At 44.9% G+C, this 12289-nt stretch overlaps 1 protein-coding gene across 1 annotated transcript in view; it reads left to right on the forward strand.

Moving 5' to 3' along the window:
- Window positions 1–12289, forward strand: part of LOC147747769 (uncharacterized) — an 802967-nt gene that overhangs the window by 596080 nt on the left and 194598 nt on the right. Inside the window, exons 52-54 of the mRNA XM_086926120.1 lie at window positions 5910–5976; window positions 6120–6333; window positions 6917–6968. Coding sequence (XP_086782246.1) covers window positions 5910–5976; window positions 6120–6333; window positions 6917–6968 — 333 coding nt within the window. The remainder of the gene's footprint in view (window positions 1–5909; window positions 5977–6119; window positions 6334–6916; window positions 6969–12289) is intronic.

A 12289-nucleotide genomic window follows, 5' to 3' on the forward strand; every position in this document is an offset into this window, starting at 1 on the left:
CAGTTCCCTCCCTCATTCTGCAAACTGAGCCTGAAGTGGAAGCAGCACTGTCCAGAGCTCCACTCCAGACCACCTCCAGCTGAAATTCAGGAGACATCCCACTGCAGAAAATGTCCCAGGAAGCAGCAGGCAGCAGTTCCTCAGGAAGGAAACGAAAAATCTAATTCTCAGAACAAGAATTGGAATACCTAATTGAGGGAGTGAGCAAAGACCATGACCGGCTCTTTGGGAAGGACTCAAGGAGGGTGCCTGAGTCGGACAAAAGACGCATTTGGATGCGCATCCGCGCCAAAGTAAATACCATGGGAGTCACCCAGCGCTCCATAGATGATTTTAAGAAGAGGTGGTACGACCTCAGAGGGCGTGCCAAGGAGAGGATTGTAGAGAGGCTGGGGGAGCGTGTCGCAACCGGAGGAGGAGAGCCCACTGTGCCACCCAACACCCCACTGGAGGACCTCGTGGAGGACACCCTGAATCCCGAGGCATGCGTGGGGGTTACCCGGCTGGACTCCTCCCGACTCACCCAAGAATCCCAAGGTAAGTGCCATGCGACTGCGACCCTGTCCCCTAACAATGGCCATGACACCAGACCTACCCATTAGAAACCCCAGTCATGCAGCCCATGCACACCAGAAAAGCCCTATTGCATTGTGGGACATGTAGTCTGACCACAATTTCCATCTAGCCCCATACAGCCAGACCTGTCCAGTGAGAGTCAATCCCACAGCCAGTCAGGGAATGCTAGCCTGCATGCATGTAGCAACCTTACATGTGCCAGATACATGTCATTAATCAACGTCCACTTTATATCACAGGTGGCGCTGAAGAACCCAGCACTGATAGTGAGGCCCTGCAAATAGATGACAATCCTGAGGACACCGAGGGAGACGTCCATCCTGCCCCTCAACCAGGACCATCAGGGTAAGCAGCAGCACCATCAGTAGTACCACCACCTGCCCCTGTGGACAGGGCCAACTCGGCAACAACAGGCGCGCCACAACCGCACCGTGTGACACCCATGCCAGTGGCACTGGCAACAACAGCTGTAGCACGGAAACAAAGATGGCGCACAGCCACTGTGAGAACACAGTCCAGCGGACTGGTGAGGGAGCCGCGCAACACAACACCACGCGCAGGCAGGGGGGTGAATGTGAGGGCACCTGGCCTGTCAATTGAGCGCCGTATGCTCCGCATACACCAGAAGCAGGCACGTCATCTTGCAGCCATTCACCTGCACCTGCACAAGACTGCAAGCAATGTTGGACAGGTGTCTGACAGAATGGAGAGGATGACCGCTGCAGTGGAGGCAAACACCGAGGCCATGTTGACCCAGCGGGACGTCAACCGGCGGCGCCACCGCCAGCTGCTGACCCGCCTGCCTGCGTACACACGGTCTAACCACATAATAGGGAATGCCACATCCCAACTCTCACGACGCTCGTTGGCCATGCAAAAATCAAATGGTGCAATGCTGCCAGGATGTCGCTAGGGCACTGGAGCAAGTCACCACTGCAGTTCAGGGTCTGCAGGCGACTGGCCATGGCCAGGCAGATGGGGGGGATGACACAAGTGAGGCCAATTCAAGCCACAGCAGCCAATCGGTGCCACTGGTGACAGTACCCCGACGCAGCACCAGGCCCACTGCTGTCTCACGGGCAAATGCTGAGGAAGAGGTGGAAAGGCGACTTGGAGCGCCCACCTGGAGGCGCCATTGACAATGTATTTTGTACCATGCAGGGCCATGCTGATGAGACAAGCATGCCCTCCTCACATACATGGGGATGTATGACTCAATACGGCTCTCATGTCACTGTAAAAAACAAGGCCACATTATTGTGAAGAAAACAATAATATATTTTCAATACCAGTTCATCTGACTCATGTCATTATTTCAATAGTCATGCATGAGTGAAGTGTTGGGTGAGGGGAGTGGGTGACCTAGAAACAGTTAATTGTGATTTGGTTGTGGCGCCTGTGTCCTTCAGCAGGATTCTCCCCGCGTGCATGACGCACATGTGCAGGTGGGCGGTTGTCCCCTTCCAACTCACTGCCAGAGATCTCTACAAGTATCCTGCGCTTGGTAGCAATGTTGTAGAGTATTGCACACATGGCCACGATGCGGCAGCAGACCTCAGGCTCGTATTTCATGGCCCCACCAGTCTTGTGAAGTATGCAGAATCGGCTCTTCAAAAGGCCAAATGTCCTCTTAATGCAATTTCATGTGCGTATGTGTGCAGCATTGTAACGCCGTTGCTGTGGTGTGGCAGGGTTGAGGTATGGGGTGAGGAGGTACTCACGGAGACCGTAGGCGCTGTCACCTGAATGAAAGGAGCAGAGGGTGAGTGCCTGTTATGCGCAGATACATGGTCCCAATGTAGTATTTGGAGGCATTGTGTACTTACCTAGTAGGTGTCTTTCGCCAAAGTCTCCCCTGGCCAGTCGTGTGTGCATGCCGCTGTGCCGGAATATGAAGGAGTCATGTGTACTCCCTGGGTATTGTACCACTATGTCCGTGATGATTGTCTTAGCATTGCACACCATCTGGATATTCAGGCAGTGGTAGGACTTGCGGTTCCGGTACATGTATTCTGTTTGTGCAGGTGGGCAGATGTGGATGTGGGTACAGTCAATGCATCCTATTACATGTGGGATTTGCGCAATGTTATAAAAATGAAGCTTGGTTTGATTCAAGTCCGGTTGGGTGGTCGAGAATGTGATGTAATGGTGTAGCCGGGTCAGCATTGCCTCAAGGAAACTCTTTAGGCAGCGAGACATGGTGCTCTGGGAGATCCCCCCCAGCAATGGCAACTACCCCCTGGAAGCTTCTGGAGGCCAGGAGGTGCAGACTGCACAAAACCTGGACATGGGTGGGCACAGCATTGGTCCTCCTTGTTGGGTGCTGCATCAGGGGGTCTAGGTCACGGATCAGCTTAGTGATCATTGCCCCATTCAGGCGGTACTTGGAGTAGATTTGCTCCACAGTTTGGCCCAGAAGGGTGATCCGCTGGCGGAATATTCGCTCCTGAATTCTGCGTCTGTTCCTTGCTGCAGCCTGGAGCCTTCGCCGCCTGACCACCATGTAGAGTCCTGGCATTGTGAGAGTCCTCATGCTCCTACTGTGTCTCCTTAAGTGTGTTTGGTCAGGCCTGCACCTGTGGCTAGTTTAGTTTCATGGTTATCACCTGGTTTGGGTTCTCCTTAAATTGTGCGGCGCAAATAGCGATTTGCTGATATTTCGCAATTTGCGATTTTTCATGAATTGCGTTAGCGATTATTTAGCGAGTTCGCAAAATATTTTACAGAATCCATGGATTCTCGCTAAATCCGATTCGCTATAGGAGTACCTCCTATATTCTGCGAATTATCTTGCGATTTCGCAATTTTTTTTGGGCGAATTCGCAATTTTGTACTTTTTCTGTTCATGAATTGCTTTTCTTTTGATTGCGATCGCAATAGCTAATTCGCAGCTATTGCGATCGCAATTTTGGATGATGAATCTGGCTGTTAATGTTCAGTCAATGATGAAAGGTTTGGAATAGTTTTTAAAGTTTTATTTCTCATTAAGAGATTAGTATTGATTTTGTCATTTTTTATTTTGATTATAAAATTTACAAAAATATCAAGAAAAGGTTTTCTTAGAATCAGCATAATATAGACAGGAAAGGAAACAGTCCCTATTTTAATCTAAGAGCCCTAACCTAAATACGAACCCATAAAGAGTTCTATTGGAAAAGAGCAAGATTCTGGAGCGTTTAGTTATCTAAAGAGACACATTCCCCATAAAGAGTAGTTGAGGAAACTCAGCTAAGTTCCCTAACAAGTTGCAGTATTAACTCGTTCAAAATATCAGGATAATAAGCAATCGCTGTTTGCAGTAGCGCACAGCAATCAGAGCAAGGATAGGTAAAAAAATACATAAAGGATCTAGGATAAGGTGGCATGGGTAAATGGAATCGAGAGGAAAATTGATTGATTGCTCTCTAACTAGGAACACGTATATATGAAAACAAAAAAAACATATGTAACATTCAGCACAGTTAAGACATCCTTGTCCAATGGAAATAGGTCTTCGATTTCTCACAGTAAGCATCCACACTGGTGAGCAGTTGTACGAAAGTTTCTAAATACTTTGCACTACAAACTTGAGGGAAGGTTTTCATGAGAACCTTTGCAGGCCTATTATTTTAGCAGTTGTCAGTATCAGGACAAATGGTTTATGCAGGGCACTGAAACCTTTCTATTAGTGTGTCTTGATGAGAGCATGCAATAGATTCAGATAGTTCAACATTCCTAATACTCTGTTAATTCTCACATAAAGCAGAATACATTGCTCAGTGAAATGAGGAAATCAGATTGTGTGAAAGGGCTAAAAAATACATCATATGGTGTGAGGAAGCAAAGAAATACATTTCTTGTAGCACAGCACATTTTAAAGTGATGAACAGTTGTACAGTTAGAGGATTAAGTCAGCAGTTGCTGAAAGGCATCTTATTCTAATGTCAAGCAGAAGTCGACAAAATTAATTTTCAGGTTGAGTCATACTGGCACATCAGGTAGTGGAGCCGGCTGCATGGTTATTTTTTACACATTCAAAAGTCATCTTCTCCTACGGTTAAAGCTACTTTATTTCTTCATCACATTTTAAAGAATTATTGTTCTATGTTTTTCGTTTTCTCTTCTACCGATATATAAAGTTAAACACATTTTTTAATGTCATCCACATTTTCTTCTTTGTTAACCGAGGCCAATTTTATAAAAAAAAATGTAGGGGCATATTACCAACAAAGTGGTGAAGAGAGGTGTTAGCCGCCTTGGCTTAACGCCTCTCTTCGCCACTTCGGAAACGCTAGGCTGCACCATATTACCAAGTGCAGCCTTGCGTTTTCCCCTGCAATGGCGATAAGTTTTACAACTTAACGCCAGCTCAGGCAGGGAAGGTTTTGTTTATGTACAGGAAGGTGTTCCTTCCTGCACATAAACAAAGCTTAAATGCCATTTTGTAACTTACATGTGTGCTGCTTCATGCAGCACACATGTAAGTTACAAATTGGCATTTAAAAAAAGGTTTGTTTATGTACAGGAAGGGACACCTTCCTGTACATAAAGAAACCTTGGCATTTTGCTTTTTCCATGTCTGCTGCACACACACATGGAAAAAGCAACAATTAGGAGAAATGAAGCATTTCTCCTCGTTTCGCCACCTTAAGAACAGGTCTTTTCTGTTCTTAAATTCGGCGCTGCTACCTATTATCGCCTCTCTTGATAATAAGTGGCAGCGTCGAAGTGAATGGGTGTTGCAGTGGAACGCCCACCGCAACAACCACTGCATGCCCCCTTTCGCGATGAGTTTATTGCGAAAGGGGCCCTATTACCAAGGCAGCATGAGTCAATTAACGAGGCTTTAAGCCACGTTAATTGACTTAACGCTGCATTGATAATAGGGCGATGCAAATATCGCCGTGTTATCGGCAGAAAACTGATGATAACGCGGCGATAGGGGGCTTGATAATATGCCCCTTAGACTTTAATGGGACTAGCAATGGAAACTATTTTATGGAGCACGGTGAGGCAGTTGTTTAATCAGTTGCTATGTCATTTGCATTGATGAATATTAAACTAAGGTATGATAAAATACACAGTGAGGTAATTCTTCTCCTGTGTGAACCTGACTGTCAAAATTATATTATCACGTGCAACCCATAACTCCACAGCATTTTATCAAGATCAAAACTGCATAAAAATGAAGGTAGCACAAGTGGTTTATTGAGAAATCTAATAGAGCAAATGCAGCATCTTGGTTTGACACAGGACTAATAAATATTTTAAGAGAGAAAAGATTATCTCTATTGACTCAGGGCTGAGGTGGTTAAATAAAGAGATAATTCTGATATTTATTTCTTATCATCTAGCGTTATTTGTCCAGATGGATGTCTAAAACAGGAAGTTGCAGTGTGGGGCACCGATATTTACACAGACGTAAGTTTCTTTTTTGAACACATACATGTGATTGTAATTTGTACCTTGTAGGAAAAATGGCACATTAAGCTAAAATTGGCAACATAAATGAAAAAGTAAGTGTGAAATATTCGATTTCCTAACTGCTGCAGCTTCTCTCTTAGGACTCCTCCATCTGCAGAGCTGCAATCAACGCAGGGAAAGTCAGCAATGCTGGGGGCAATGTGAGAATGGAGAAGAGGCCGGGACAAGCCAGCTACCAGGAATCCACCAGGAACGGAGTGACAACCCGGAGTTATGGTGCCTGGACAGGATCTTTCATTTTTACCTCAGCCAACACTGTCTACCCACCCGCGAGCCCTCCTCAGCCTCCCGAAGGTAAAACTGAGCGATGCACCTCAGCTGTAATCCGGTGGTACCTACAGATGTCTACACATCTGCCTTTTGCTTGCAATGATTTTAACTAAGTTCCATCTGACACAGTGGCTTAGCAGAATAGTGCCTAGTGATTTGTTTTGCCAGAAATCTGCAAAATACAAGTACATTATATTACGGATAAAATCCTACATCAATGTTGAAGGTAAAATACAATAAAGCGGTAAAACTTCCAGTTTCTGGGCTGACAATTAATGTGCAGATCAGAGGTAGCATGTTCAGGACTCTTTACGAATCGAAGGAATAGAACAACTGTGTGTCAAAACAACCTGCTCTAGAAGGTTTGGTTACTGTAAATGGACAGGAAATGTGATTGTAAAGAAATCAATAGAGGTCAGTGAGCATGGGAAACATTTTTTTTTAATGCTAACGAATGTGCTCTTTCCTAGTTTTCTTAGAATTCTTCCCAGCATTCAGTACATGAAATGTAGTCAAAGCTGAGGCTTGTTATGTTTGAATCCTTTGTTATAGGGTCATGTTTTTAGCCAGTATCTTGATATAGTAATGTTACTTCTCTTTCTTTCAGTTCCTGTTCAGTGCAGCACCACAGCAAGACAACTAACTCAAAGCACTGCAGAGTAAGTACAATTACTGTGCTGTACCTTCCTTTATATAGAAGGGAGGCATGACCTATTTCTTTTTCTATTATTTGAGAGTCTGCCAACCTTACTTTACATAAATTCAGATTCTATTATACTCAGTGGTAGGACTGGTTCTTGGGCTCGGATAAAGACGAACAATAAAACCTGCACTGGCTAATTACATCCTGGACCAAACCCCTGCCCGTTAAGTCCTTATTCCAATAATCAGGAAGCTTGTTTTATGAGGCTGAAAAATACTACTGGGGTGGCGAGGAGTGCAATGCAGGGCAGGCTGTGGATACAAGGTGTAACAGAGAAATACTCTATGCTGGCCAATATGTGAGAACTATGTTAAGATTGAATGTGTGTCCCAAAATGCTCCCAGGTTCAGCAGGAATTTATGAAGTGGTATTGTACACCATTATTCGAGCTACTAGAAACCTCATCTACGGTTATATAATTTGACTCACTTTTTGGCCATGAGCTATAAATACCTATGAATGCGATCATGCAGTACAAAAACCCATTCAGTCATCAGACAGGATTTGAGAAAGGGTGGCAAATATAGCTAAGGGTATAATTTCTATTTGTGCGGCCAGGATAGGTGTCACTTATGAGCTCTACTCACCTTTGCTGAAACCATGTTTGATATTCGTCTTTCCATGATGAGTCGTTATGTTCCAAACTGCAGCAATGCAGTTGTGTTTAGTGACTCCCCAAAACACACTGCTGGACAGGCAAGAAGTCTTCTGGTATTGGAGTTCGATTTAAAAGATCCACTAATTTGCCATTCGGCACAAACAGAAGTGAAAGATAACTCTTTAAAGCGGCATCCCACCCTAGGTTTCAATATATTTCTTAAACTTCTCCCTATCTGATCCATTTCAAGGAAAGAGGGCTTGTCAAGAAGCTTCTTTGTTGCCGCGGAGCTCCTGTGGCTGCCCTTGATTCTGTATGTAACCTGGTCTGTGTGACAAGAGTGATATACCCAAACCTACTCAAATATGTCTTGGTTGCCTTACCTACAAGTGCTCAGTATATAGGTGTCTAGGGGTGACTCTCATTCAATGACAAACTATGAGCTAATATTGAACCAGGTAACGCAGAGGCATAACAAAAGTTGAGGGTGCCCCCCTGCAAGGTACATGGAGGGGGCCGCTCCGGATTTAATCACGGGCTGCATTTAACATGAATACTTTCAAAAGGCCCACAATCAGCCCCGCAGTTGCGCTGCACTAAGAAAAGAAATGAAGCAAGTTTAAAAGCACTACGTGTGCTTTCAGATAAACCTGTATCCTGAAAGCACTCGTTATGCTGTGCAGAATAACTCCCTGCTGGTGCCTCATTGGTTTACTAGATCACAAGGGGCCTGGCGACAGGGTGGCCGGTGGCTGACAGGGCTCGACTATGTTCTCATAAACCCCCACCCCCAATGCTTCCATATAAGCAGCTTCACAATCAGCTCATCACAGCTGTATAAAAATATGCATGATAGGAAAATTAACCCTGGCAGCTGAGCCCGGCACGCTGCTAGCCAGACAGCAGACTTCTGGCTACTCAGAAACAGGTAGGACTTCATAGGCAAGAAGTCATCTCTGCTTAGTCACTCAAGCTGCAGCTAAATGCATTCATTGCTGCTCTGCTGTGTCCTTCTGAAAATCATTCAGTGTATATGGTTTCTACAATCTGGATGCTCTCTATAGTGGTCAATGTACAATACAGCCACAAAATCGTAGGCATAGAAAAGGGGTAAAGACTGCTAAACTCAGCTATGCAGAGACAGGCAGAGTTTTTGTCGAAACGTGGAGTGGCAAAACTCCGAGTTTAGGGTTTGTGCCTGGGCACTCATTGTGCATCTATCTCCACATGCTGGCCCATGTGTTGTGTTCAGTGAGGAACCTCCACTGGGCACAATACTCCAGAGTGTAGACTTTTGGGAAATAATATTCTGGAATCTCTGTTTTCATGCAGATTGCAATATATGTCACTGGAATACCTGTTGGAGAATTTGACTGATTTCAGCATCTGGTGTTACTGGGTGAAAAACTATTGATTTTCCGCTATGCCATGAATCTTGTAATCCTGATTTGGTTGATAGCCCTGTTTTTGCTGAAGTGAGATTTTTGGGGCATTTTTAATGAGGTCCTTGACTAGTAGTTCACCTCTCTTTTAAATAAACCACTACTAGGCTACTATATAGACATTAGGCAGATCTTGAGCAGTACTTATGGACGCCAGTAAGTTGCGTTGATCAACCACATCAATGTCATCCACATCGTAAATTACATTTCAGTGCCCATATAAGTCTCACCACAGCATGCTGACATCAGTTCCATTCCTTCCGCACCAACAGCACAGATTTAGAGAGCTACCTCATTTCCTTTTTTACCACTGTTTATGGTCTGGCTTTACAGCACATCTGTTGCCAGACAATTTTATGTGAAATCACTACATGGCCTTTGGATCCGCCGACATGTTCGGAGCCAGGTAAACATGTTTTGACCAGTAAAAAGTTGTGTTCTTCAACTTAAAAAGTACTTGCTATCCATGATCCTTTTGTTTTTTTTGTCCAACTGTCTGAGCTTTAACTTTGAGGCACACACACAACATGGTAATATCGTGAAAGTGTCATAGATAACTAGATAATTATGGGGTTTTTCTTTCTCTGGCAGCTGCACAGATGGGAGGAGGGCAATCATTAACCTACATGCATTTTACCCAACCTTTTAACCTACACTAATATTATCCTACAGTTCTTTTACTCTATAAAATCACATATAATGTCCATGTTTAATATTTGTAATGCTTCATCTTACCATACAACTTTCCTCTAAAACCAGACCTATTGGCAATTCTAATGCTTGGTTTGACATTTTGTTGACCCGCTTACTAGTAGTTCCTACCAGTTTGCTAGGGACATGTCCCATTCTAAACCTACTGGCTTTCATCCTTGTGCGGAATGTTGTGCCACGACTCCATGGCCTCTGCTGGAGGTGACTCGATGAACCTCAAGGCAATTTGAGAGTGAGTGATGAAGCTCAAGGCAGCACAGCAGAAGTTGTCTCTCCTCCCTTCTCAGTCCCAGTCTTGTTCTCAGGACTGCTGCATGGGCCGTTCTAGGTGCAGTTCCAATAGAATCACCTTTGTACACAAAAAAGTGTCTCCTCCATATTGCATAAGTCAAAGAAGCAGAAGAAAAAGAAGTTGAAAAGTTCTTCAGCTTCAACCTCCAATTTCTGTGCTTCTAGACCTGTTCCCACACTCCATCTGCAGAGCTGGTATCAGGGCCCGCTCCATGCATAGCTTGTTCAAAATTTGCACACCCAGGCCATGCAGGATCTTGTGTGTGGTGCATAGGGTCTTAAAGTGGACTCTCTGTTCTATAGGCAGCCAGTAAGGCTGTCGAAGCAGGTCAGACGCACAGCAGTGTTTAGGTAGTGCAAAAAGCATGTGGCAGCCGAATTCTGAGCCCATTGAAGTCTTTTTATCACAGCTTTGTTGGAGCCAAGTATTAGCCCATTACAATAGTCTAGACGTGACAGCACAGTGGATTGAACAATCATCTGTCGGGTGAGTGTGTCAAAGAATCCCGAAATGGGTTTCAGGCCATGTAATAGACCAAAAGAAATGCCCACCACAGCCTTAGCCTGCACCTCGAACGCAATAGTGCTGTCTACCAGATCTCCCAGATTCATATCCACGCTTTTTGGTTGGGGAGGGGTACCAAGGGCCCTAGGCCACCATTGATTGCCCCATAGATGGGTATCTCAACCCACCAAAGCACTTCTGACTTTGTGGAATTCAATTGCAAGTAGTTGTCGGTGATCTATTCAGAGATGGCTGTAAGGTCACTTTGGAATTTCTCCTGATCTTGTTTAGAGTTGCTAGAGAATGTAAACAACAATTGGGTATCAACGGCATATGATACCATAGCCATGTTCTGGGATTTGGCCAGAAGGGCCAGACATAAATATTGAATAGAGTGGGGCTCAGGGCACATCCCTGAGGAACACCACAGCTGAGAGGATGGACATTGGAGGTCAAAGAAGGGGCAGAGACCTGGAAAGACAGATCGTTCAAAAAGGACGCGAACCAGGCCAGGGCCTTGCCGTTGACCCCGATCTCCTCTAGCTGATTTAGCAAAATCCTGTGGGAGACCATGTCGAAGGCCGCTCTGATATCCAGCAGGATCAGTGCTGTGTTTCTGCCCTCATCCAATGCAGACCGTAGCTGCTCTGTAACTGCAAGTAGAGCAGATTCAGTGCTATGCTTAGACCGGAAGCCGTTTTGTGACTGGTCTAGAATTGAATTAGCTTCTAGGTATTGAGTCAGGATGGAATTGACATGGGACTCTATGATTTTAGCAAAGTATGGGAGCAGAGATATAGGGCGAAAGTTGTCAGGCAGAGACACATCCAGTGTTATTTTTTTTAACAGGGGGGATAACTTTGGCATGCTTCCAGGACTTAGGGATCACTGCCGCTGATGGTGACCTATTAATCAGCTCCCGGACCTCCTGTAAAAGACAGTCATGACATTTTCTAAAAAGGTCAGGTTTGAAAGGATCCTAAGGGGAGCTTGATTTTACCTTGACTGAGAGGGCCTCCATTTCTTAAGGGGACAAGGGCAGAAGGTCCTGGAGGGAGTAAGGCATAGCTACCAAGAGTGTATTCCTCTGGTGATTGGAGGAAGTCTTACCCAGACAGAATGCTCTGTAAATGCGTTCCACTTTGCTGATAAAAAATTTAGCCAGTGTCTTGCATTTTAGATTGGAGGATATAGTGTTATTGACGGTAGACGGGGGTTTTACCATTTCTTTCATAAGGGAAAAAATGGTTTTAGTTGGATTACTGCTTGTAGAGAACATGTTAGCATAAAACATTGCTTTAGTCTTCCGGACCAGTTTATGGGACAATTTAACTGCTTTACTATAGATAGTTTTTTCTGTGAGATCATAGGAATTTCTCCAAGCCCGTTCTAGAATTTTCTTTTCCATAGTCAGAGACTCTTTATACCATGCATGAGTTTGGAGGCGCTTGGCCTGGGTAATTTTTGCCAGGATGCAGCAATCCAGTGCATTATTGACCCATCCCCTAAAGGCAGCATCAGTTGTCTCTATCTCTGTTGGCCATTCTGGGCGATGTGACTTTAGATTGGCTGTAAAAATAGTAGGGTCTAATTTGTGACATGGGTGCCTCATAGAAGACGGGCAAAGGAGTTGCAGTGGAGAGCCTTCTAAACAAAGTCGCAAAGAGATGAGTGAATGATCCGTCCAAAGCATCATAAGTGGGGGATTAGCCTCCATAGTCTGGAGATTA

This window comes from Lissotriton vulgaris, chromosome 1_1 (assembly GCF_964263255.1).
Source record: "Lissotriton vulgaris chromosome 1_1, aLisVul1.2, whole genome shotgun sequence".
Lineage (NCBI taxonomy): Eukaryota > Metazoa > Chordata > Amphibia > Caudata > Salamandridae > Lissotriton > Lissotriton vulgaris.